The sequence below is a fragment of the Rutilus rutilus genome (genome assembly GCF_951802725.1).
Source record: "Rutilus rutilus genome assembly, chromosome: 25".
Lineage (NCBI taxonomy): Eukaryota > Metazoa > Chordata > Actinopteri > Cypriniformes > Leuciscidae > Rutilus > Rutilus rutilus.
Genome location: NC_140229.1, coordinates 23907227 through 23933964, shown reverse-complemented (window position 1 = coordinate 23933964; position 26738 = coordinate 23907227). Strand labels below are relative to the sequence as shown.

The window sequence follows — 26738 nt, the reverse complement described above, 5'->3', positions numbered from 1 at the left end:
GCAACCTTAGGCTGATTTTAGGCCTCCTTCTCAAGCTCCTATTCCTTCTCCTTGTTCTCCTGCTTGTTTTTGTTTTCCACATTTTTCCTCCTCATTCCTTAACCTTTTTTCTCCTCGTTGTTCTTATCTTCCTTAACCTTTTTTCTCCTTCTCATACTCCTCTTCCTTCACTTTTTTTTTTCTCCTCATCTTTTTGCTTCCTCGTTTCCCCTTCTGCCTCCTCATTCTCCTCCTCCTTGTTCTTCTCCTTGTCCTCTGCCTCCTTATCCTTCTCATTCTCCTCTTCCTTCACTTTTTCCTCTTCTTCTGCTTCCTCTTTTCATCCTTTTTTTTTCTCCTTGCCCTTTTCCTTTGAATTTTGCCTCCTCGTTCTCTTCCTTGTTCTCTTCCTTTTTCTCATAGTTCTCCTCGTCCTCCTGCCTAGTTCTCCTCGTTCTCTACGTCCTCCTGCCTAGTTCTCCTCGTCCTCCTGCCTAGTTCTCCTCGTCCTCCTGCCTAGTTCTCCTCGTCCTCTGCCTAGTTCTCCTCGTCCTCTGCCTAGTTCTCCTCGTCCTCTGCCTAGTTCTCCTCGTCCTCTGCCTAGTTCGCCTAGTTCTCTTCGTCTTTGGCATCCTTCTCATATTCCTCCCCTCTCGTTCTCGCTTTCCTCCTATTTTCCTCTTCTTCCTCCTCCTGCCTCTTACATTGTGCTGTTTTTCATGTTATTCATACAGATGACTTTCTTTGTAAGGACAGAAGGAAGTGTATTGAGGGAGATTTGGTGTGTGATGGTCGCGCTCACTGCCTTGATGGTTCTGATGAGATGGGATGTCCCACCATAGCAGCTAAAACTACGACGACAGCACCCTTCAAGTGTCGTGTGGGCTCTAAACCCTGTAAGGATGGACAGGAGTGTGTCCTATACAGTCATGTGTGTGATGGAGAGATGGACTGTAAAGATGGATCTGATGAAGAACATTGTGAACTTCAGTGCAATCCTGGTGAGGTGTTACCACGACTTCACAATCTCAACCCTAGTTTATTTTTTTGTCTTTGCTTACTTCTCTTTTTCTGGTATGCTGATTCACTCGCAGGGATGTTTCAGTGTATTCAGGGAAAGAAGTGTATTGACTTCCAGCAAGTGTGTGATGGGACTCCTCAGTGTCCAGATAACTCTGATGAAGCAGGCTGCTGGAAACCCACCAAGAGCTGCAGCATGCGCTGTGATGGGAACACCCGCTGTATCCCAGAGGTGTTCATCTGTAATGGTATGAGGAACTGCTGGGACGGCTCGGATGAAGCTGACTGTGGTGAGTCTGCTGTAGAAACATCACAAATGACACATTTGCTTCTACATATGGACTCTGAAAAGTGATGCGAGTCATTTTTGCACCACTGGTGTCTACAAACTAAACGCAATACAAAAAGAAAAATCAGTTTTCGAGTCATAGTGCCTCAAATTGATGTAGCAGGTCACATTACTTAACTATATGTAGGAATGTTCTATCAGACATTGTCAGAGTTTTGACTTGGATGGTAACAAATATTAAATATAATTCTAGTCTAATTTGTTTTAAATTGGTTTTAACAATCGCCAATGGTTGCAGCCATGCCGACGCCACCATCACCGTGCAAAAGCCCTTATGTGGCTTGTCAGGGGACGTCACTATGCATCCTGCAGCGATATCTATGTGATGGGAGAAAAGACTGTCCTGATGGCTCTGATGAGAGACCGTGCCTCCGCAACTGCCCATATCGCAGTAATGAACACATTTACTTCGTTTTACTGATAATATGTATTGCTTGAGATAAAGGTCTTGCTGTCTTATAACTTCACAATCTCTTTCTGCCAGGTGATTTTATGTGTACCGACAGGAGTAAGTGTGTAGAGAGAGATTTGGTGTGTGATGGTCGCGCTCACTGCATTGACCGTTCAGATGAGATGGGATGTCCCACCATGGCTGCTAAAACCTCAACAGCGTCATTAAAGTGTCGTGTGGGCTCTAAACCCTGTAAGGATGAACTTGAGTGTGTCCTGTACACTCATGTGTGTGATGGAGAGAGGGACTGTAAGGATGGATCGGATGAAGCTGACTGCGACTTTAATTGTAAAACAGGTAGTCAAACCAAAGATTATTTTATACCAACACTTCATAAATAACTTAGTTTATTTATTTGTATATATTTTTCTATATACTTTATATACTCGCGCTAAAGTGACACTTGATGTAAAGCCAATTAAAAGTTCCTGTTTTTGCCCTTCAAAATATTATAATAGTTAAAAGACATGGCTACAAGTGAGACTGTGTATCGTGATTCTGTACTATTCTGCTAGTTGAAAATGTATTATGCAGTAACTTAATATTACTCTGAGAGTGTGTGTGACAGTGATTTATGTGCATACATGTCAGTCACTCTTTTTTATAGTCTATGGTCCGTCAGCGCGGCATCGCTCGTCAAGTTCGTAGAGGGCTTATTCAGTCCATTTTAAATTCTGATTTTGGCCGCCTCTCAAATGGGTTAAACCATAGATATATTGCCTATGGAGTTCAAGTAAATGCGCTAGAAAATCCGCACTCATTCATGGATGTGCATTTATTGCATGAACGGAGAAAGCGCCGACGCCTGCATGACTTCATCTGTACATAAGCATATTATAATCCATCTGTTCCGTGAGAGCAGAACGAACGAGCCTTTGTTGACGTTTTTAAATTTGAAAACTCCAAAAAGCAACGAAATTGTCAGACATCCATTAGTGCATGTTCACAGAGGAAAACAACTGAAATACAGCGCTGGTTGTTCTCTCGAACGATACTCGACGACAACGACGGAATCCTAAGCCGTGGGCTTTGTACCCAAGTAATGGGTGTATTAAATTGTATGAAATAATCCTGAAAAAAAAAGCACAAACACTGCAGAGAAAGCAAGTTCAGCAGCAACATTTGCTGAGGTGAAGTGACAGCTAGTAACAGCAGACAAAACAAACGTCTAGCATTGACATCAGCGACAACCCACCTGTCACTCAAGTGGCCACACCCTGAAATGCAGAAATTTAAATATTAATCAACTAAACGGATGAGTTATAAAAAAATTCACCCCCCTCACAGTTGTTATGAAGCGCAAAATTAGCTGTATAGACCAAAGCCACATAGAGATCCAGGCTGTAACCATGATTTTTTTCTGCTGTAAAGTTGGTAATTTTAACATGGGGGAGATACAGATTTGACTCACTTCTGCAGCCAGCCTCAAGCGGCCAGTTAATGAATTGCATTTTAACTCACTTCCGTGTTGGTTTCAAGAGAGAGAAGGGGAGGTTGCCCCTTGGTTGAGACTCATGACCTAAGGGATTACCTGCAGTTTTGGTGCAGTGCCACCTAGTGTTCAGGAGACTTATATTTTTGCTTCTAACTTTTGAACGGTCTTTTTAGATTTGGTGCAGCAAGTCGAATGATACACAATGTTCCCATATCAGCCATTTTGGGTATCGGCCTCACATAGCCAGACCTTCAGATTGACGGCAGAAGGCCTGAACTCCATCGCAGCTTTCATTGGCTAAGGACATTTTGTGTACCTTATGTATCACGTTCAGCCAACAGTCCGTGGGCGTTTCTAACGTTAGTAAACATTTTACTAACGCAATGGCGCATTGTTACAAGTGTCATTGCCACCATGTCCTGAAGGTATTTAAAGTATCAAGACAGCGCCACCTTGTGAAAAAAAAAGAAAAAAAAAAAGAAAAAGCTTTTGATTAATTTTGCCTATTGTAATGAATATGGTCTTAATAGATTCCTTGGGTCATGCTGAGAACATACAGTAGATGCAAATTTCCCATAGTCAGCTGATCTTTGTCCACCATTTAGATTTATTTTATTTTATTTTTTAACTTTGAGACCGTTTGTATGATTTTCACCAAAATCAAGTCAGATCATCTTCAGACCAGGTCGGCAAAGAGTCATGAATTTTGTGACGAGAGCCATTTCCGTATACCACATCAACGAATTTGATGGCATACTGGCATACTGGCATATTGTCAAACTGCAACTGAGGCTGACCACACCAGATCAATTTGGTGTGGCAATTGCTTATTACTTGACCAATAGGCGTCACTGACATTACAAGTGATTGTATTTATGGGCTATCTACCATTTTGCTTAATCCCTCTAAATGTTCTCATTTTTGCAGTTAGTCTGATACTCGCTGCCTTGATTTTTAGCTCCTCATTCTGCTTCTGTGGTGCTTGGCCCTTTAATTGCAGCTATATTTATTATTATTAATAATAATAATATTATTATTATTATTATTATTATTATTATTATTATTATTATTATTTATCAATTGTTTTCTGGCAGTAGTGGCACAGAAGTTACCTTTCACCTTTAAGTTTGGTACTCAAAGGACAGTTTTTAATATTACTTATCCAAAAACTGTCTTAGTGGTTCTGTTGTTGCTCCTCAGGGGAGTTTCAGTGTGCCCATGGGAGAAAATGCATTGACTCAAAGCTTGTGTGCGACGGCAAACCACAATGTCAAGATTTTTCTGATGAGAGGGATTGCTTCACACGCAGCAAGAGCTGCAGCCATCGCTGTGACAACAAAACTCGCTGCATCCCAGAAAACTTCCTGTGTGATGGAGAGAAAGACTGTGTGGATGGCACTGATGAGTCTGACTGTGGTGGGTCTCTCTGATACTGAGATGTGATTTTTAGCTCTATCAATTTAATTGAACTAATCAGTCTATTCAATATATATCGGGGTTTTTTTTTTTTTTTTTTGCAGGGTACCCCATAAAGGTGGTGAAGTGTGAAAGTCCCGCTGTTTTGTGTCGTGATGGGTCGCTGTGCATCCCTCACACTAGTCTCTGTGATGGCAAGAGAGATTGTCCTGATGGATATGATGAAACCTCTTGCTTTGACAGATGTCCGAACTCAGGTACTCAAAGGATACTATCTTAATTGCACAAGCTATGGCTGTATTACAAAATAACTCACAATTTTCATTTTACTTTTAGGTGACTTTCTATGCAAGGACAGGAGGAAGTGTATTGAGGGATATCTGGTGTGTGATGGTCACACTCACTGCCTTGATGGTTCAGATGAGATGGGGTGTCCCACCATGGCTGCTAAAACCTCAACTTCGGGGCCATTAAAGTGTCGTTTGGGCTCTAAACCCTGTGAGGATGGACGTGAGTGTGTCCTGTACACTCATGTGTGTGATGGAGAGAGGGACTGTAAGGATGGATCTGATGAACGGGGCTGTGAATATAAGTGTAAAGCAGGTAAAACGCATGAAGCTGATTCGTAAGTGCTTTATGTAGCCAAGATACGTGCAAGTGGCATTTAAACCAAACGTTTCCTCCTAGATCAGTTCCAGTGCGCTCATGGGAGGATGTGTATCGACAGAAAGCAGGTGTGTGACGGCACACCTCAGTGTCAGGACCGCTCTGATGAAATGGACTGTTTCACTCGCTCACACGACTGCAAACACCAGTGTGACAATAAAACTCGCTGCATCCCAGAAAACTTCCTCTGTGATGGAGAGAAAGACTGTGTAGACGCCACTGATGAAGACAACTGTGGTAATTGTTTTAACTGATTGCTTAAAATGAAAATGCTATTTTTAAACGCAACTTTAAAATACTATGTGTAAAAAAAAAAAAGTATTGCATTTTTAATTTGAGTTAAGATATTAAATGTACTCATTGATTTGTTTTTTAGCTCCTATTACTGGCCCATCCATCACAGACCCTTCTAAAATATCATCCCAGCCAGTCTGCATTAGCCCTTCTGTGTTTTGTCATGAAACCTCAAAATGCATCACACAATCCCAAGTATGTGATGGGAAGAAAGACTGTCCGAGTGGAGCAGATGAGCAGTTTTGCATATATTCATGTCCAGATCCAGGTGACATGTAGAATTTGTTCTATTTTTAAATGGGATAGTGGTCCATGTACATTTGATGATAAGGTTTTGTACTCCAATCAGACCAGTTTCTGTGCAAGGACAGACGGCAGTGTGTTAGGAGAACCCTAGTGTGTGACGGTTACCTGCACTGCACTGACGGATCAGATGAGCAACAGTGTCCCACCTGTGCTTTACGTTGTGACCAGAAGATGGTGTGCCTGACTAGCCAGCAGCTCTGTGATGGAAAACCAGACTGTAGAGACGGTTCAGATGAGAAGAACTGTCGTAAGTAATCATTTATTGAATCATCTACATGTTGTTCAGAACCCAAATAATTATTTCTTTTGTGGAAAACAAATATTTTGGAATGTTTAACAATGTCCTGAATCCTATTTTTCCATCAAATTAAAGAAGTCTTCGGAAGCCATACTGTAACTTGGTGTGAGGAGCAGATAGAAATTAGTCATTTATTAATTGAATATCTGCAGTAGAAAGTCGTGTGTCTGGAACATGAGTATGATGATAGAATTGTCATATTTTGGTGACCTTTACCATTTAATTTGGTCAAATAATGTGTTTTTTTTTTTTTTTCAGACAGTAGTGTGGTTGCAAGTGCTTCATTTCCTCTGAAATGTCCCCTGGGATCCAAACCTTGTAGGGATGGGAAAGAGTGTGTCCTGTACAGCCACGTGTGTGATGGAGAGAAAGATTGCAAAGACGGATCTGATGAGAGGAACTGTGAGCGTAAATGTAAAAAAGGTATGCTTTGCAGTAAAAATACAATTAATTCATTGTCAATTTGGTCAGTTGTACTGTCTTTTACATATTTCAATGATTCAACCCTCCAGGCCAATTCCAATGCGCTCATGGCAGGAAGTGTATAGACATGAAGCTTGTATGTGACGGCACACCTCAGTGTCAGGACCGTTCAGATGAGATCAACTGCATGAAGCTCTCAGAGGAGTGCAGACACCCATGTGACAACAAAACCCGCTGCCTTCCTGAATCCTTCCTCTGTGATGGGGAGAAAGACTGTGTGGATGGCACTGACGAAGCCAACTGTGGTAGGTCAACGGCACAAAGTGTTCATATTAGGGAGCTAATGGCTATAAATGTAGCTTCAGTCCCAAGGACTTGGCCAAAATCAATCACTACTTTGCTCTTAACCCTTATGGGGTCTCTGGTGACCCAAAATGAAAAGAACATTTGTTGTAATTTCAGCAAAGTTCATCTAAATGGCATGAGACTTAATGACTTTGACACTTGCTAGCTCTACAAAAAAATAAAAAATAATTGGAATGATTGATATCTGGTTGTAGCCTGTGTGGGGGGGGGGGGGGGGAGAATGTCACACTCAGGATGTTCGGTGCCTCCCCAAATCCCACACTGGAAATTAATGGGGAAATTTTATTTATTTACCAAGTAAAATCACTATCACCCACAATGCGGAACGCTGGTACACACACTGTTTCTCTGTCTTTGTGGGGACTCTCCATAGGAATCATTTTTTATACTGTACAAACTTTTTCTATACCCTACCCGTCACAGAAAACTTTCTGCATTTTTACATTAATAAACATACAAAAAATTTGTTTTTTTTGAAAATCCATTTCCTTCATGGGGACCACTGGCTGGTCCCGACCATGTAGGTGATCTCAGGTTTTACAATCTAAAATAAACCTGTACACACCATTTTAGCGATTTTACTTTGTTCAGTGTTTGGACATAGTTTCCCTTACACTTGGGCTTTATTTGTCCTGCAGTGGTGGAGCCGTGTTCAAGTGACCGTTTCCAGTGCAGTAACGGTCAGTGTGTGGCTCTGTCCCTCCGCTGTGACGGGTTCGCTGACTGTCGTGATCACTCGGATGAGAAGAGCTGTGCTCAGCCGCCTCACTGTCCTGTGGAGCAGCGCTGCCCTCACACTCACGAGTGTCTGCTGGAAGAGTGGCTCTGTGATGGAGACCAGGACTGCAGTGATGGGTCTGATGAGAGGGTGAGGAGCCGCACTGACAGTCTTGTTCTAGGGAAACCTACTCTTCCTTAATGCTGTTGTGCATGTGTATAGGTAGTGTTTTGCTGTTGTGTATAGATAATGTTTTTGTGGTGTTTGCACTTGTACTATTTTTTAATTTTTTTTTATTTTTTTGTGTAGTTTGTGCCGTTTTGTGTTTGAACTTGTACTATGTTGTTTGTGTCTTTGGAGTTTTGTGTGGTTGTTTTCTTTGGTGCGTTTGTAGTTTTGTTTGTGGTTTTGTTTGGTGTTTGTTTTGTGTTTTTTTTTTTTTTTCATGTTTGTGTGGTGTGGGGGTGTGGTGTTTTTTTTTTTTTTTTTTTTTTTTTTTTTTTTTTTTTTTTTTTTTTTTTTTTTTTTTTTGAGTATTTGTTTATGCTGGCTTTTGCTTTTTGTGACATGCTTATTTTGTTTTTGTGGTGTTTGTTTTTGTAGCCGTTTTGTGTGTAACAAATGGGTTTTCACCATTGCTCTGTTGATTTGAGTAGTTGTGTTTAGGGCAGATTTAACTCTTTTGTTGAACAGTGGTTTTTGGGGAACCTTTTGAAACATTTGGTTGTGCAATTTTGTCTGGTGCCATTACTAGTTTAAGTGTGAGTACACGTCAACTTGTGATTTATCTCCTTCCTACTCTGATTGTATGGCACAGATTGATAACTTGCACATTTGTTTAACAGACTCTTCTCTCCCTGTGTAGAACTGCAAGGTGACTCTGCTGAAGTGTGGAGAGTTCCAGTGGTCATGTGCATCTAAAACTCAATGCATTGCGAAGACGTGGAAGTGTGACGGCGTGAAGGACTGCAAGGACGAGAGTGATGAATCTGGCTGTGAGTGCATGTCTGAAATCAATTCTAAACTCCATAAACGAATGCTTTCGATAATACTGAATTGTAAACATTTGCTTGTTTTGTAGGTGGTCAAGTGAAATGCCCGACACACTTGTTCCGATGTGGAAGTGAGGAGTGTGTGGACCCAGATCTGGTGTGCAACAGCGTCTCTGACTGTGCAGACGGTTCTGATGAGGGTGTGGGCTGTCTGAAGAACAACTGCTCCAGTCCCAGCAGCCCATCATGCCAACACTACTGCTTCAACACTCCACATGGAGCGGTCAAACATTTCTTTAATTTTATATATAGTTTTCTAATACCTAGGGCCAGATTTACTAAAATCAAATTAGTGTGAGACTAAGTAGTAGTTCTTCCAGGTGTCCGAAAAAGACAAATATGCAGTGTATTTGTGGAGAGCGGACACATTGCAACGATAGCAACCCTACAGCAATGACTGCAAGAAACTAGAGCTGTGTGATTTTTAGTGCATTTCTTTCCTTAACAGCTGTGTGCTTTCGTTCCTCCCTGAAATCAGCTAGGTCAGTGATTGTCGTAGATGGCAAGCTACTGTTGCTAAACTGCAGGATGTACTCGATAATAAATGAGTCATTAAAACCGCATTAAGCCACGAAAGAAATGCTGTTCTCCAAGCGTCTTTCTGTGCGCATGTACAGAGAACACAGAAGCAAAGTGAACTTTGAGCTTTGTGTTCATGCCTAAAATGGTTAAACACCAAGCTGGGAATTGACAGATTTCTGTGAGTATTTGCTTAAACATTGTCGTTATGTCTTAAGTGAACAAACAGTTAGTAAATAAGTTGCATGTGTAACAGTATATTGGATCCATGCATTAGGTGTTAGAGACCTATTATGCCCCCTTTTAAATGTCTCTGTAAAGTTTCCGCTCAAAATACCTCAGATAATTTATTATACCATGTTGTAAATGCCCTTTTTTTTTTTTTTGAGTGGAAGGAAAAACATGCTGTTTTTGTGCATGTATCTTTAAATGCAAATGAGTTGCTGCTCTTGTCCAGCTTTCCAGAAGAGGGCAGAGCCTGTACTGCTCATGCCTCTCATACTCTGCCAAAAACTACAACATTGGTTTGGAGTTGATTCTCTATCGTGGTACATTGCAGTTCTTCATCATGAAAGTTTATTATCTGCATGCGCACATCCAAAACACGTGCACAGAGAGCTGGCTGTCAAACGGCGTGTCTGTATTAAACCAAAACTGGATTTGCACTAAAGCAAACTGTTTGTAAATCTGGTCCTTAATGTTTCAATCATGATTAAAACCACTTAAAATTTAAACACATTTTGAACGAGAATATAAATGCAATCAGCTGTATGTTCAAATATTCTGTGTTTCCAGAGATGTGGCTGTAAGACTGGCTTCAGGCTTCAGCCTGACGGTTTAACCTGCAATGACGTAGATGAATGTAAAGAGATTGTGCCCGCTGCCTGTAGTCATAACTGCGTCAACACGCTAGGCTCCTACCTGTGTCGATGCCGCCCTGAATTTATACTGGAGCCAGATGGTCGCAGCTGCAAGACAGCAGGTATCAATCCATTCATTTGCAAAGTGAACAACCACAGTCCACCTTCTGTGTGCTGCTCCTCATCTGAAATGGGCCACAAAAAATGCCAATGTGGGGCAGAAATATAATTAAAGTGTATGTGTATTTCCACAGCTGGAAAATAGCAGAAATGTGCTTGGACCATATTGAGATCCAAAAGTTTTTCTTTTCTTAGTGTTCTACTCTATTAATAGTATATGTGAATCTTGTTTTTGTGCAGAGGAGCCCAGTCTTTTGGTCTCTGAACAGTACGAGCTGTTAAAGCTGGGTTTGCGAAGCTCCAATATTCAAGCTCTCACCACACCAGGACGGAAGCCCGTCTTCTCTCTGGACTATGACCTGAGAGAGCATAGAGTTTACTGGGTCAGCCTGGAGGAAGAGAGCATCAAATATGCCTTCCACGGAGAAAAGGACAACATTAGAACTATTGTCAAAGGTAAAACTTATTTTAATATATAAGTTACGAGATACCGTGCTACTATATTGTGAATACGGTCACTGTTGAAAGCCATTGTTGGGCACGACGACAAGTGTTTTCTAAGGGTGTTGTGCAATGATGCACAGATCTTTTTGGTAAATCGACCATAGTAAATAAAACGTGTCTATGACCAATGAGCATCAAGGACAGAAAAAAAGATGGACTGTGCACGTCTGTCTTCCACTGTAGAAAAATGAAGCCAAAATATCCCCCAAGGTCCTGCCCGATGCTTCCGCAGAATCAAACGCAAGCACTGCTGTCAATCATGACGTTACACCCCATTTTATAGCATCTAACTAAAACCAAACTCACTGGTTAAACAAACACTGTCATTTTAGGTAGTTCTTATGCAGACTTATGATCAACATCTTTAGAAGAAAATGAAATAAATTTTTCTTTTTTTTTTTTCTTTTTTTGGCTTGCGTCCCATTCGATTACATGGAGAGGGTGGGGTTCATGACCTTTAATGCACACAGTCACCAGGGGGTGATCAATGCGTTGGCTTCACTTTTCAGGATGTGTGGCACACTTGGTCACATTGTAAAATTAGAATACCTTTGGAATAAAAAGATTACTAAAGGCATGCATTTAAATGCATGTAATGTGACCATTAACCAATGTGTTAAACCAATGTGTACAAACCAATGTGTTAAATTATTGGAAAAATTACCTTGCGTATGTCACATTTTATTACATTCAGAAATGTGAAATACCAGTAAATAAAACCATGTTTTACAAACATTATATACATGTATCTTAGTTCCCCCTCATTTCACCATAAATCCTTTCAATTTAATGTTATTCAGAACCAGAATGAAAAATAGAAGTATAATTCAGACAAATTATATTGGCATTTGATTTATAAATAGAATTGATTGTAACTGCCAAGCCTAAATGAATTTAGAGCAAAACTGAAAATACTGGCTCGCGCACATCTCAATTAGCTCTAATCCAAATGTGTCCGCTTTATGCGTGTTGTGGCCTTGGCAGTAGTTGCATTACACAAGTCGCTTTGGAATAGAAGTCGCACCATGTTTCAGATGATAAATGCATAATTTCTGAAGAAATGCCTTTAAGTATTTTAGGTCAAAGATTTTCAACTTGCAAGATTTCTTTTGGTTAAGGAAGGCATCCCAAACTTTTTTGCATGTTCAGGTGTGAAGTCAGACTCTATTGCGATTGACTGGATGGGAAGGAACCTTTACTGGGTGGATGGTGTTGCTGGGCAGATTCTAGCTGTGAGATTAACCAGCAGCATTGTAAAGCCCCAAAACTACATTGTAATTCTGGATAAGGATTTGGAGCAGCCACGCTCGCTTGCGCTGCTGCCGCAGAAAGGGTAAGAGGAACCTCCACAAGTTGGCGCTATTACATGATTGTTCATCTGTTTGGATGCATAATGTCTCCAGCCGTTGCTTGCAGGATAATGTTCTGGTCCGAGATCGGAGGTCCAGCACAGATCGAGCGCTCTAGCATGGACGGCTCGGACAGGAGGGTGGTGATCAGCCGCGGTCTCAACTGGCCCGTCAGTGTGACGGTGGACGTTTTGGCGGACCGACTATATTGGACTGACGAGAAGCTCGGATGTATAGGCTCAGCGACATTTAATGGAGAAAAGATACGGGTAATTTGAAGTATAACATGTTTACTGTCCTGAAAATGGGCAGGTAAAATATATGATGGCACTCTTTTGAGCTCTACTAGAATAGGTTTTCATGCTTGAATGTGAAAAAAGCACCTTATTTTTCACATTCTCCATTGCAGCACCTCACTTTCCAGTCTGTCAGTAATGTCGGTTTAGATTCTGTCTCTATGAAGCTCCTCCTTCTGAAAAGCCCAGTGTGCTCTGATTGGTCAGCTAACCTGTTCGAGCATGTTTGGGAAATGTCCTGCCTCTTACATAACCGCCAGTTTCAACACACTAACTAACTAACTAACTCAACCAGGCCTCGTCCCTTTAATTCTGCATGTGCCTTGGGTGGGAATTATTTAAAATAAGGAATATTGTGGCGTTCACTGTAGTCTTGAGTTTTCTTCCAGGAACAGTTGTTTCAGGGAGTTCAGAAACGGTGACACTTGATATAGAGAATAACTCCTGCTGGAGAGACTTAGTGCTTTAAGGCCTTTTTCATGCACAAACAGCACTATTACACACTTAAAGATGAACATGTAAAAAACATGTTTTTTTGTTTCGTTGTGGTTTTTGCAGGTGCTACAGCTGTCGGAGATGCCCAGTCCTTTCTCTGTGGCGGTGTTTAATGACATGGTCTACTGGTCTGACACTCGTAGAAGATCCGTTCAAGGTGCCAATAAACTGACTGGCAAGAACCGCAAAGTTTTTCTCAAGAGACCCGGACAGCCTTTCGGCCTCAAAGTGAGAATACATACTGTAGACATGTAGTAATGTCATCGAAGTTGTCTTATACATCAAATATATCCTTGCGTTACTGATGAGTGTCTCCTCTGTCTGTCTCTAGGTTGTCCACCCTCTCTTGCAGCCCAATGTGTCCAACCCCTGTAAGAAGCTCAAATGCTCCCACATGTGTTTGCTGGCTGCGGGGCTCAAAGCGGTGTGTCGCTGCCCGGCAGGACTTCTGTTGGCTGTGGACGGAGTCACTTGCACCCCACATGTCGATTCCTCTTCCTCTTTCCTTATGCTACTGTCATCTACCATGATCACTCAGGTACTCTGCTTGAGAACGACTGAATGGCTTGTGACACACAATAGTTTTTTGCCAGGACAGTTTGCGGTGGACCAACCTGATAACCAACAAAAACTGAATTACAGAATATAACTAACTTGTTTTATATGTATATGAGGAATGAGGCTTTTTGCCATCGATTGAGCTTATTTTTATTTTTTTTACTGAACCCTCAGTGCTCCTTTGAGGAATATTGAGCCATTAATTCCCTGACCTCTCTTCTCCTGCTCAGATCTTCACCAAGAGCCTTCAAGGAGAGGTTGGGCTGAAGACCTGGCCCGAGCACCGTAACCTGTCTCTCCCTGGCGTGACGGAGGCTTCAGACTTCGATCTGCTCCTCAGAGACCGCACCATCTCCCTAGCTGACGCGGGACAGGGCTCAGTGGCTCAGTTTAAACTCAGCAGCTCTGGCTTCACACCGATCGGCCCAGTGCTTCAGCTCAAAGGGGACCTGGTGACCGCTCTGGCTGTGGACTGGGTCACCCGTAACCTGTACTGGAGCAGCATCAAGAGTCCGCAGCTGTACGTCACGTCCCCTGGAGGGAAGATCACCGTCCTGGTGCTGCAGGCGGAGCTGGAGGGAACGCTCTCCATCGCCCTGCACCCTCCCTCGGGCCGGCTGTGCTTCACCGCAGTGGGGCGGGTGGGGCCCGAGCCCATGCCTCAGGTCCACTGCGCTCACATGGACGGGAGGAACCGCGCGCTGCTGTGGAGCAAAGCCAAGATGCCCACTTCACTCGCCTTTTCTGAGAAGGGAACATCACTCTATTGGGCAGATATTGGTGCGTTAAAAGCAAAAGTTACTTTCCCCTTCCACAAATAGAGTACAGATTGATGTCTTTCATGGGCAAGTCTCACATGAAACTTGGTCTGTAGTTATATAAAATAAAATAGTTGTTATAACTTGGACACTAGTTATATAAACTTATTTTATTTATTTTCTTCTCACTGATAATTTATCCTTCATGAAGGTCTCACACAGTATTTACAGAAAGTTTCTGTAATATTTTTAGTTTGTGTAATATTATATATATTTATATATTTTACTTATGAATACAAGTTAAACTTAAGTATTAAAGTTTATCTCTTTATTTTGTATTTATTATTATTTGTTGTTATAGTTGTTATTGTTATTTAATAATACTAATAATAATTATAATAATTATAATAATTAATATTACAACCACTAAACAAACTTCTCCAAACATAAGTATTTCCCAAAACAACAAAAAAAGTTATGACTACAAACCAACATTGTAGATTCAGCCTACCTGTAAATTAAGATGGAGCTCGCTAGTTTAGGATACAATCTGCTTACGCACTTTTAAACTCTATTTTGTTTTCTACTTGTGGAAGGTGAATGTTTGTTTGAACAAGAATTGAATGGCTTACATTTATGCTGTGGTTTTTCCAAAGCAATCACTAATGGCAGCTGACTTTGTTTTTTCCAGGCAGTGAACTGATTAGCTCCATTAATATAGACGGCTCCGGTTATAAGGAGTACAGCACGGGACCCGCCTTCATGATCTCTTTTGCCCGTATCGAGAACATCAACTTCTGGATCACCCTGGACAACGGTAACGATTCAAGACCTCCAGAAATCCCGTTTCTGTGTCGGTGCCACTAGATGGCATGAAGCCATTAACTTCCTGTCTTTACTCATAAAATATACAAAAGAATAAGATAGATTTATTATTAAAATACAGCACTTCAAGGCTTCTGTAACCAAGTCTCAAATAAAACTATGACAGTAGTTTATGGGAAGTAAAATTCATAGATGAGTTACAAAGAGTTATAAATTCATTAATCAGTCAAATTTCATGGTAATTAATCAGACTCCTATAAATATCAGTATTTGTTGAGAAAAGCTTTCAAACAAATGTAATTCAGACAATAAAGACATTACATTATTCTAACACAGAAAAGCATTTCATGTGCAGTGCATTAATGCACCATGTTAAACAAAAAATCAGAATGGCAAAGGCCAGCTGTGTCAGCGGTGTGTGTGCTTTCTTCTTGAAACAGGGACAACTCAAGTGTGGTACAGCGACAGCTTCCAGCCCAAGCAGAAGTGGTTCGAGGTGAAGATGACCGTTCTAGAGTTGAAGGCTTTCAGCAGGTCCAGTCAGAAAGGTATTCTCGTGTGTGTGTGTGTGTGTGTGTGTGTGTGTGATCTGAGCTGCACTGAGGGGCGTGTCACGTGTGTTCCACACAATAGACAGGTTCTTCAGTGAGAACTCTAGATGTGTCTATTTGTTCAGAATGACATACAGCTCTTCCTATTATTGTGCATAGTATGTAAATGTAAACTGCTTACATTTTGTGTATACTTGAAATGCCCTAATAATCCAACACATTTAACCAAAATGCACACTATACAACAGAACACACTGTGCTTAGTACTTTATCACTATGGTTTATTCCCCACACTGGAAATGTAAGGCCAAACTCAGTGCATTGTGGGATTAAGATTATTTTTATTTATTTTTTCAGCAGATAAGGGACTGAATCAACTCTGTTGATTGGTCATGTGTTTATTTGAAAAGAGATGAATTTGAATATTTGTATATTCCTGATGAAGGTCGTGTGACCGAAACGTTGTTAATAAAATTCATTTTAATTGCAAGTAATGATAGTGTGCGGGAGTTCCTTATCTGCTGAAACGACCTACCTATTTGGTCTTGTTATCCTACGCACCTATCACCTGCAGGTGTGCAATGGAGTTTGGTCACTAACTATTTTGGTCAGAAAAAATGGATGTTTTATTTTTATTTATTTTTTACATTTTTATTTTTTTACTTTATCTTTAAGTTTGTTATTTTTATAATTTATTTATCTGATTTGATCTTATACATTTGAACTGATTTTGTTTTACTTTTTGGACTTTTTTTTTCATTTGTTCTTATTTTCTTTTTATCTTTTCTTTTTTTATTATTTTTTTTTTTAACTTTGTCCTCTTTCTTTTATAATTCTTTTAATTTATTTAGTTTCATCTTTCTTATTTTAATTTCTTATTTATAAACAAGATAAATAAATGCATTTTTATTTTACCGTTTATTTTCCAGTAAGTCAGCTAGTGTTTCAGTCTGAACACTACAGTACTGTATGAGCTGTAACTCTCCCTAAAGTCAGTCATGTAACATCTGGTTTTGTCTTTTCAACCCACCAGGAACCAATGTCTGCTCTGAGAACAATGGGGGCTGCAGTCACCTGTGCCTGCCGCATCCCGGGGGACGCTCGTGTCGCTGTGCGCAGGACTACCTTTCTGTGAACAAGACTAAATGTGTTTCCAACCTCAAGTGTCCTGTTGGCAGTAAAGCCTGCCGGGACGGCCTCAAGTGTGTCCCTGTGTCCAAGTTCTGCGACCAGGTCCCAGACTGCCAGGACCGATCGGATGAGGACTGTGAGTGATTCTTAGTTATTCTAAACTATACGGGTGGTGTATAGTTAAACTAAACGGGTGGTGGTGGCGCAATGGATAAGACACATGCCTTTGGTGTGAGAGACCCGGGTTCGAATCCACTGTGAGACACCAATGTGTCCCTGAGCAAGACACTTAACCCCTAGTTGCTCCAGAGGCGTGCGACCTCTGACATATATAGCAATTGTAAGTCGCTTTGGATAAAAGCGTCAGCTAAATGAATAAAAATGTAAAAAAAAATGAAAAATGTAAACGGCATCATCTCACATTAGTCCCTGTCCTGGGGACATTCCTGATTTTTGACACCCAAAAAATGCATCCAAAATGTTAAAATATACAATGTAATCCACTTTCCTGTAATGCTGCAATCCTGAAGCTTTACAGTTTGTTCTTTGAGGTCAATCCGTGACCGATTGATGTTGTTTTGGTCTTCATGTGATATGAATTCACCGGTCAGATTTCACCAAACTTGATCTTTGGAGCGCAGCCATCTAATTGCTTTGAAATAAGATATTACTGATATTAAGATAATTTACTGCGGTGAACATACGGGAACTGTATTAACAGTAGTACATCAGTTAGCTGAGCACTAATGTATATTAAAGTTTGTACAACAAATCTTGCTTCATCCTTTATCTTTACTCAAAAGTAGTGAGAACGAGAGACAGTCTGCATTAATAGACACTGTTTTAGGTAATAGTGGCCCATACCTGATTAGCAGAAGTAGTTCATTAAGAAATTATTCCGGTTAGCTGGAAACGTACACAATATAAAACGCAAAACTATTGAACACCCGGTAGAAAGTACATTAATAGTTTTTCATACTTCCAGGTTGTGATTCTGTGGAGCAAGTTGGTCCAAATAAAGTGGGTACTGTCCCATCTGTAATGGATAAGTGTTTTGTAAATCCCATTTAGACCATACAGAGATTTGATAAACAATCGTCACAAGATTACTGCTGTTGTACTGCTGTTGTACCGCTGTGGTCATTTTAACCACTGCTTTGTCAAGGATGAGGATGTGAAGAGTCATTCTCTTTGCAAACTCTTCCAGAGTCTTCTCGACATGTACACAAACCAGCTACAGTTTGAGGATCTAAGTAGACGTAGTTTACAGGCAGCCGATGAAGACCACAGGCTGCCGTTATGCAAATGTGTCACCGTTACATATGCAGGTCACTGAAGTGAGACCGGAATTACTATTCTTTCTTTTGGGAGAACTTTTATTGTGCACTTTCGACTTTGCAGACGTTTACATTGACAGAAAGCTAGATTACACACTGCATGAGAGAGAATATTTGAATAAGCATATAGGAGCGCTTTATATTTTAGTGGGCATTTGTCATCTTGTAGTACAGCATTTTAATATGAATGATTTTTAACCTGGTATTAATGTTCAAAACTCACACAAACCAGACTGTCTGACCTAAATCTCCTGCTTGTTGACAGGTGACCTTGTGAAAACCAAACCAGGTGTCAAATCCAAATCTGGGCCTTTCTCTCTGGGCTCTGCTGTGGAGCAGGATCTGGGCGGGCTGTCGTGTGAGGAGCGATGCGGGAGTCACGGGAAGTGTGTGAGCGTGGAGGGAGAGCCGGTGTGTGAGTGTGAGGACGGCTACAGCGGGGATCTCTGTCAGAAGAACACTAGCTCCAGCTCCACTGGCCTCGCTCTCTCACTCAGCTTTCTCTTCGGTGGAGCTCTGCTGGCCGCAGTCATCCTCAGGAGGAGGTTCACACTCTTAATATAATACATGCATCTCTTCTGAGCCACAGACTTGGTTTTCATACTATCCCAATATGATTTAACTTGCAGAAGGGTGCGAGCAGCGAGGGAAGAGGCTACTGAAAAAGAGACGCTGGTGCCTACTGACATGAAGAAGCACACGACCTGCACTCAAAACTTTGATAATGAGTTGTATGATCCAGAAGAGGTACAATCATGTTTCTCTCTTTCTTTTATTTTTTTTATTAACTAATCTGACAGTCTTCTGGAGCACAAAAGAAGTTTTGAAGAATGCTTGCATGGCTGTTTTACATACAATGACAGTGACTGTTATGGAGTAATAATTGTCCGTGAATTTAAAAAGTAAATATTATATATTGTTTATTTGCACATTTTATTTTTGTGGATCTAACACATACAGTATTTGTGGATCTATGGAATTTGTGGAAATATGAAAATTCTCACTGGCCACAGATTTGCGGGTCTTGTTGTGTGAAAAAAAAAAAAATACTCTTGATTCAGAATTTAATCATGACTTTTCTTCCCCTCTCTCCTGTAGGCTCCGATTACTCCAGTTGTCACCACACCTGTTGTCAGCTAACTTTTTTCTGTTTCTTTTTTTAAATGTCTAATAAAACAATTGACTTTGTAAGAAATAGGGTGTGGTTTACTTTCTTTTTCAAATAAAAAAGCTTTAACATGAAAAAGGGCTGTAGTGTAATCGTTGCAAAGTCTAATGTTAAGAAAAGTGTCGTGACGTAGGCTACTGGGTATAAACTTGAAACTGATGTCAAACTGCAGGTGAAATATTTACACAGCACTTAGAAAGAAACAACACAAGCTTCATGCCAGAACAGAAATGCAATAGGGAGAAAGCAAAGAGTGTATTTCTAACTTGAAACCACTTAAGCAGATGTTTGGCAAAGAGTTGATCTGTTCTGTGTTCAATATTGTAGTGTCTCATACAGTTGTAAAATACCCTTATTTTATGGGTGTGTATTTTCCTATGTAGCTGTCAAGCTCAAAGCTTTGAGGGCTTTATGGAATGGTAATTTGAGAATGGTGTGTTCCTCCTTGGGCTTGAGTCACTTCTATCTGCTTCTATGCACGACACAAAAGGCTTGTTTGGCTATTCAAATCCAGGCCTACTTTCAATACTCTGTTACTCCACCCCATCGCCCTCACTGAAACATGAGCCAGTATCTGAAGAGGAAGAGAAGATCCCAGGGAGTGCGTTCAAGTCAACTCGTAAAGATCGTGTTTACAGTTGAACACACATGAACGTGGCCACAATGTGGTAAATATGAGTGGGACGTTCAGGATTCTTTAAGCCCCGATCAGAGTTGTGTGCGTGTCAGTGTAAAAGCGTTTTAATTTATCAAACTTGAATCAATTGATAACCAGATACATGCAGAGAGACTGAGCAAGGGATGATCAATGATTTCATTGAGGAGTTTGGGATATCAATTCCATATAGGCCTCCATGATATAAAATGCTGATCTCAACAGTTCAGGTTATTTAATGTTCAAATTAATTGAGCTTTTGCACACAAATTTACTTTAGGTAATGGAGATTAAAAAAAATGTATTAAATAATTTGCATAAAGCAAAGAACCCAATAGAAAGTAGCCTATATCAAATACTCAATAGCCTACTATTTGTTTACGTTAAGATAATCTTAGTGTTTTTTTTTTTTTTTTTTTTTTGCGACTCGAACATAACCTGTTGTGACGATTTTCTGTTCTGTGAGAAGCAAGCAGTCTGATTCAACAGATTCCCTTTGAATCGGTTCTACTGAATGAATCGTTCACGATTCGGACGGCATCGGCCACTACTGGACAGTGACACCAGCCGAGGAAAATCAATGAATTCATATTCACCTTATTTTTAACGGAAATACGGACGCAGCCAGTTGACGGTATTTTGTGCGAGACTTCCGGTAAGGCACTTCCGGTCACTGGCGAGCGTTGTTCGTAACAACAAACTCATCGTTATGGGTTCGAGGAAGACCGGGATTGTTTGTGCAGTTAGAGGTTGTCATAATAACTGGCACAAAAGAAAGATTTACTTGGAGCAGGAGTGTTTTAATCATCGAATTATTGACATTTTAATAATCAGGCGCCCTATACGACCGGCGACACACTGGCTGCGTGGCGTTTCTGTTGCGTGGTGTTTTCTATGTCTTTGCACACCAGAAACGTCTCTGACGAGGCGTTGCTGCTGCTAGGTGACATGATAAGCCTCATTGGTGATATATTCGACATATGGGGAGAGAGTTGTGGAAGGCACTTAATGTTAAACATAAATATATAGCAGCAAAGACAACGTTGGCAGTATTGACGGCAAAATAGGCTACAGAATATTTCGTTCTGTATTGACAGGTGCAATATTTGAAAATCGATAATATATATATTTTTTTTTTACATTTAGGCTATATCTGCATTTATGTCAAAACCTAAATTCAAACATCAAAATGTCATTAATATGTATTCATATCAAAATGACATACAAACATATTTTCCTATTCTATTTTGCCTGGAAACGCTTCCGAAACGCTTCCAAAACGCTTGCGTGTCGCGTGAAAAATAGGCATCGATTCTATTTCTAGCATGCACGCGTTTTCCCTGAGACGCGCGCGTCACGCAGGCAGTGTGCAAGCTCTAAATAACCGGTTAACATGGGAGCCGAAATAACGGACACGCCACGCAGCCCATTTGAAGAAACGACCGTATGTTTGTTCTTTTCATTTCGTGAACACAAGACCTACAGAAGACCACCCGATACCAGAAAAGTGGCTGGGCTACGAAGTCTGAATAAAAACTCCAAGGAGAAACAAAATCATTATAGTAACGTACCCCTGTATAAAATCTAGTCATCATGGCATGATCATCATGGCATTTATTTTGTATGATTTATAATTATTTATAGCCATCTATGATCTACTTATTGCTATCATGTGCTTTGGTTGCATTCTGATGACATTATTAATACATTTGACATGACAAAATAGCCTACCTCCATAGATATATTAACTTAGTCCAGCGTTGGCTCGACCGTGTTTAGGGCGGTGCTGAAGGCGCCGGCGAAGTTTTGGCAATCTGTCATCTAGATGCATGAGTGTTTTCAACCAGGTCCAGAACCCGACCTGGGTGAGGCGGGGCTTTAGTTCTTTGTTGTATTCATCTGCTACGGCATGTGTAACATTTTTCTGTCAACTCTGCATAATCCTTCGCAATCGATATCGTTAGTTAGCCCAGAGAAGCGAGGAAACGGAAGTGCCGCACAAAAACCGGAAACTGGACCCATATTTACTTCCGCGTTCGAAAATAAGGTGAATACATCTTTACATTATTCCAGAGAAATAGTAACACGTTTTGAGATAATGTTGCAGCAGTAATTGTAGTCACCAACAACAAAAATCGAGTTCATTTTTATGTTTAACTTTTAAGATTATTCTTAACGTTTTTTTAAAAGACTTTACGACAATCTTTAACTGTTGCAAAAACAGTTGGAATGATTTATGGACTCCGTGGGTTGACTTTCGGTCTCTTTCTCGCATAAAGCTATCGTTTGAGTTAATTTTATATAGCCATAAAACATATGCACTAAAATACGAATTAAGTCACATTGTGGCAGTCGTCCTCACGTGACCGCGCTGTGGATCGCAGTGAGATTAGAGAACAGGACGCGCGCCGTTGGGCGCGGAAATATGTGATTGTTTATAGGGTGTCAGCGCCCGCATGATACATACAACACTGATTCAATGTTGTCAGACTGTTACTGCACTGTTATCTTCATCTCTGGCCCTTATTTGACCTGAAGTTCACTCCTCCTTGCCCACATGGTAGGCGACCAAACAGGAATCTTGTTTCACCGAGTGAACCAGGTGATGTGGTGAATGGGTGGGTCTCTTCTGCTGAGAGCACTGCTTTATTCTTCTCGTGTCAAGCCGTTCAGCTCCTCTAAAGCCGTTTCTGTCACTGGTTTCTCTTCCACATTTGTATACAGTTAAACACTAGAGTTTTGATTGTGTTTTCCACCTTTGACTTGGGAAATGGTGAGTATAGCTATTTGGACACACTCGCTGTAGTTATTTTGTCTTTCACGCTTTCTGAATGCTTCCATTGGCACTTAACTGTGTTAGAAGGTAGTGTGTTTCTGATGTCTTCATATGTAAATTTGCTTGGAGAATTTTTAATATAATTGTTTTACTTTGTCTCTTTCTAAAGAATGAATTAGCCTAATTTAGTTAGTTAGTAGTTAGTTAGTTTTTTTTTGTTTATGTGTTTCATTGTTTGATCCTTTTAGGATTGGTCCGGTGTTAGAAATTCAGTTCACAATTATTTCGCATTAATTTGCTAAATTATTTGCTAACTTAGTATCTCAATCCGCTGAATTTTCAAACAGAGAAAATTCAGAATGATTTCTGAAGGATCATGTGACACTGAAGACTGAAGTAATGATGCTGAAAATTCAGCTTTGATCACTGAAATAAATTACATTGTAAAAGAGCTATTTTAAATTGTAATAATACATATCACACAATTACGTTTCGACTGTATTTTTTCATTGTGTCCTCTCCGTTAATTCAACTTATCCGTTACCCATAAAGTGGGGTAAGATGTGTCACGGCACACCCTTTTTATGAAATGAGATTTCTATGGGCTTGTGATATTGCTGATTTCTTCCTCGAGTGCCGCTGTCCTGCAGAGTCTAGCTCCAACTCTAATCAATATCTTCAGGCTAATCAATGGATTACTAAGGCTATAAGCAGGTGAGGGTTTTTCAGGGTTGGAGCTAAACTCTCCAGGACATACGTTGCATATCCCTGGATTAGATGGATCCTGAAAAACAACTGGGCGTAGTTGCCTAGACAAGCAATGTTTCTCAACTCCAGCCCTGGAGACCCACCTACCTACATATTTGAATAAAAACGTCTGATTCAACTCGTCAGCTTCTTTGTGGGTTGTACTGTAATATAGGGAGGCATCTGCGAGGTTAGTCCCGGGGACTGGATTTGAGAAACACTACAACTTTTGTAGGAGGTGGCACATCTTATCCCACTGTCCAGAACCTTGTTGCCACTGAGAGAGTTTGAGGTGTGTGTCTGTGTTCTTGAAAGCGATTTATGCAGCAGTTGTTTATGCAGTTTGTGTGTGTTTGACTCCAGAGCTTGGGTATGTCTGTCAGTCCTCTGGATGAAGAAGGTGGCGTGTCTCGTCATCTGGCTGCATGTGAACATGTCATATGCCAGTATGGTAGATGTGTGCTGGCCAACGGGGAGCCCGGCTGTGAGTGTACGCTGGGATACACGGGAGACTCCTGTGACGAAACCATCAATGAGGCTCTGTCTGTTCCTCTCACCATCGGCGTCCTGGTGGTCATCGTCGGCTTCATCGTCCTGTTCTTTGGGATGGCATTTTTCAGACAAAGGCAAAAGGCAAAGAAGAGGTGAGACATTGCCTGGATTCCTTTCTATTTCTGTTTATTCATTAATTTTTTATTAATTTATTCAAGCCCTGCAGACCTTCTATGATAATTTGAACTTTTTATGACCACACGCTTTGATTTTCTTTGATTCATTGATTTTCCAAAGAACCTTCCAGCGAACAGTTCTTAAAAGAACCCTGTTTTCTTGGTGTAAAGAACAATTTAATAATCTAAAGAACATTTTGTGGAATGGAAATGTTCTATGGATGTTAAAGGTTCTACGTGGAACCATCAATGCCAATAAAGAGTGATTTGTAAGGTTAGTTCCTTTTGTAAAATGTCATGTGTTGCAACTCCTCAAAAACGTTATGAATTAATAAATCATTTTACCTCAGAAAATATATTTTATTTATTTATATATATATATATATATATATATATTGATATTTTACTTCTCGAAAATGATTACAATGGTTACAACACATTTACAGTACAGTGATATGAAATATTATATAAAGGTTTTTAAATATATACAGTAGGGGTGGGCAATATGACCAAAATCTTATTTCGAGGTGAGAGAATTTATTAAAAATAAGAACAAAAATTGGACAAATACAATAAAACAAAGATACAAATTAAATAAACTTTATGTTTTTCAGCTACAGTATAGGTTTATTTAACGTACCAAGAAATACTACAGAAATTGAATAAAGTGTATTACTGAAACACGGCATAGTCTTCACTGTATGAATCAAATATGAACTGATTCTTATCAAAGATACAAAAGTGATTCGGTCAAGATCAGTGAGTCGGATCGTTCAAGGTCCAGTTTATTATGCTGCTGTCCCTTTAAGACCGAATGCACTGATCCAATTTACAGACACGCATCCGGTTTTCACAGAACTGTTTACGTTCATTTAAGACATAACCGACTATTTTTATGTGAATACTCCACACGAAAGGCATTTTGACATTATTGTGCATCTATCTGACCATTCAAGCGCAATAAGATCGAATTGACGACCGCGTGCTGTCTTGAGAGATGGTTTCTCAGCTGTGTCAATTATTTTCCATAGCTTATTGTGCTCAACATCAAGCACATCCCTCTCTTTACTCTCTCATTCATGCATGTTTCTGTATCAATCTTTTATCAAAGTTTTTAACTTTAAGTAGTACTGTGCTACGCGCAGACCGCGAAATTAATGGTATTTATATTATATTTATGGTCACGATAGTATATACCGTCATAACAGTATGTCACTTAGTGGCTATTTTTGGTACAGCGCCTAAACAAAATCTCAAAGGAACCTCAGTTTTTGTGATATCAAGTTTAAATTTGGGACACAACTTGTTTAGACATGCGGCTTTGAATTTATAGCAGTTTTAGAGCCCACATTGTTTTCTATTTTAATCTGCTGAGTGTCTTCTTTAAAAAGTGACCAACCCTTGAAAGCATTCATGAAGTCTGTAAACTGATTTGACCTCTTTGTCTACAGAAAAAAGATCGCTGAAGAATCCCTGATGCGAAATGGAGCGCATATTTAACATGTCTTAATGCAGCGTGCTATAAAACAGGTTTGTCATGCATTCTACATCACAGACCATGACCCCGATGAACTCTGTGGTCACAAAAGTAAACTCACACTGTTTCTCTCTCTGTGTTTCCCTCTTCAAACAGTACAATCAACGCATAAAGCACTTGTACGTCAAATACATCAGCTTTCCACCATGACACTTACCTCGCACTGAGATGTGCATGAATATATTGAAATGTTACTGATGTACAAGTTGCTCTGCATGCTCTCAACATTTAAATGAAAACTATTGCATGTGAAATACATGAGGTTTGCAACACATTTAGATGATTTCTAAACATGGTTTGGACTAGCGTTGCTGCAGGAACTGTTCCTGTTAAACATGCATTGACTTGTTTCTAAAACACGCCAGGTATTCCAGCGCGGTTATATTTGGCTCAGGGCTGTCTGGTGAGTTTCACTGACCGAAAGCTGATTACTTTCATAGACTGATGAGTATCTCTTTCAAACATTTATGGAAAACAGTCACCACAATTTCGATGGGTCTTAGTTGTATTTAATTTTACTTTTAGAGTTACATAACAGCTCTGCATGAAACCCTTTTTGTACAGTATTTTATAATAAAGATTTTTTTGTTTATATAATTATGGCTGTTTTTATTTCAAGCAAACTGAAAGATTGATCCAACGCACTTCAACAATATTTGCTATACATATATATATATATATACATATACATATACATATGGTGTTATCATTGTTTCCACATGAAATAAAAGGTCTTTTCCATTTTGCATTTTACATCTTTAATAATGTGGAATACATTTTCACATTTAGTTTGCTATATACTTTAGTTGGTTTCCAGCTGTTATCATCGATAAATAAACATCAAGATTATGTTTAATTTTATATTTAGTAGGATAAATCACAAAGGAAATATTGCTCCATATATTTCTAGCAAGTGCATATTTGTCTGTGTCTGTCAAGAAGAGATGCTTAAATGAGAACACTAGCGTACTACAGTATTTATGAAGGCTATATCTTTAACACCAAGCATATCTGCAGACTCTGTTGATTTTCTCCTGGATTCTTTTAACTCAAAAGTTAAAAGTGTATTTGATGATATTGCGCCTGTGAAAGTCAGGAAGAAGAGTGGCAG

At 40.0% G+C, this 26738-nt stretch overlaps 2 protein-coding genes across 6 annotated transcripts in view; both read left to right on the top strand.

Annotated features, from left to right (window-relative positions):
* Positions 1-19317, top strand: part of LOC311285115 (uncharacterized protein) — a 36277-nt gene extending 16960 nt beyond the window's left edge. For both annotated transcript variants that reach the window (XM_084400582.1, XM_084400581.1), the window contains 28 exons: positions 714-980; positions 1074-1289; positions 1587-1739; positions 1833-2096; positions 4435-4650; positions 4755-4907; positions 4987-5253; positions 5338-5553; positions 5693-5878; positions 5960-6163; positions 6473-6637; positions 6727-6942; positions 7642-7871; positions 8587-8716; positions 8803-8996; positions 10088-10274; positions 10513-10728; positions 11926-12109; positions 12193-12394; positions 12980-13144; positions 13248-13454; positions 13705-14254; positions 14924-15049; positions 15498-15605; positions 16642-16875; positions 18342-18621; positions 18706-18823; positions 19175-19317. In XM_084400582.1, coding sequence (XP_084256708.1) covers positions 714-980; positions 1074-1289; positions 1587-1739; positions 1833-2096; positions 4435-4650; positions 4755-4907; positions 4987-5253; positions 5338-5553; positions 5693-5878; positions 5960-6163; positions 6473-6637; positions 6727-6942; positions 7642-7871; positions 8587-8716; positions 8803-8996; positions 10088-10274; positions 10513-10728; positions 11926-12109; positions 12193-12394; positions 12980-13144; positions 13248-13454; positions 13705-14254; positions 14924-15049; positions 15498-15605; positions 16642-16875; positions 18342-18621; positions 18706-18823; positions 19175-19216 — 5696 coding nt within the window. In that variant the 3' untranslated portion in view covers positions 19217-19317. The remainder of the gene's footprint in view (positions 1-713; positions 981-1073; positions 1290-1586; positions 1740-1832; positions 2097-4434; positions 4651-4754; positions 4908-4986; positions 5254-5337; positions 5554-5692; positions 5879-5959; positions 6164-6472; positions 6638-6726; positions 6943-7641; positions 7872-8586; positions 8717-8802; positions 8997-10087; positions 10275-10512; positions 10729-11925; positions 12110-12192; positions 12395-12979; positions 13145-13247; positions 13455-13704; positions 14255-14923; positions 15050-15497; positions 15606-16641; positions 16876-18341; positions 18622-18705; positions 18824-19174) is intronic.
* A 2656-nt stretch (positions 19318-21973) lies between these two features.
* Positions 21974-26222, top strand: LOC311284590 (uncharacterized protein). 4 transcript variants are annotated; one of them, XM_084399692.1, is made up of 4 exons: positions 21974-22459; positions 23786-24066; positions 25542-25620; positions 25724-26222. In XM_084399692.1, the coding sequence occupies exons 1-3, from the start codon at positions 22457-22459 to the stop codon at positions 25588-25590; spliced, it is 333 nt and encodes a 110-aa protein (XP_084255818.1). In that variant the 5' UTR covers positions 21974-22456; the 3' UTR covers positions 25591-25620; positions 25724-26222. The 4 variants fall into 4 exon arrangements, with proteins under 4 accessions (XP_084255818.1, XP_084255816.1, XP_084255819.1 ...); XM_084399690.1 differs by having other exon boundaries at positions 22260-22501; XM_084399693.1 differs by having other exon boundaries at positions 22455-22517.
* Positions 26223-26738: the final 516 nt, after the last annotated feature.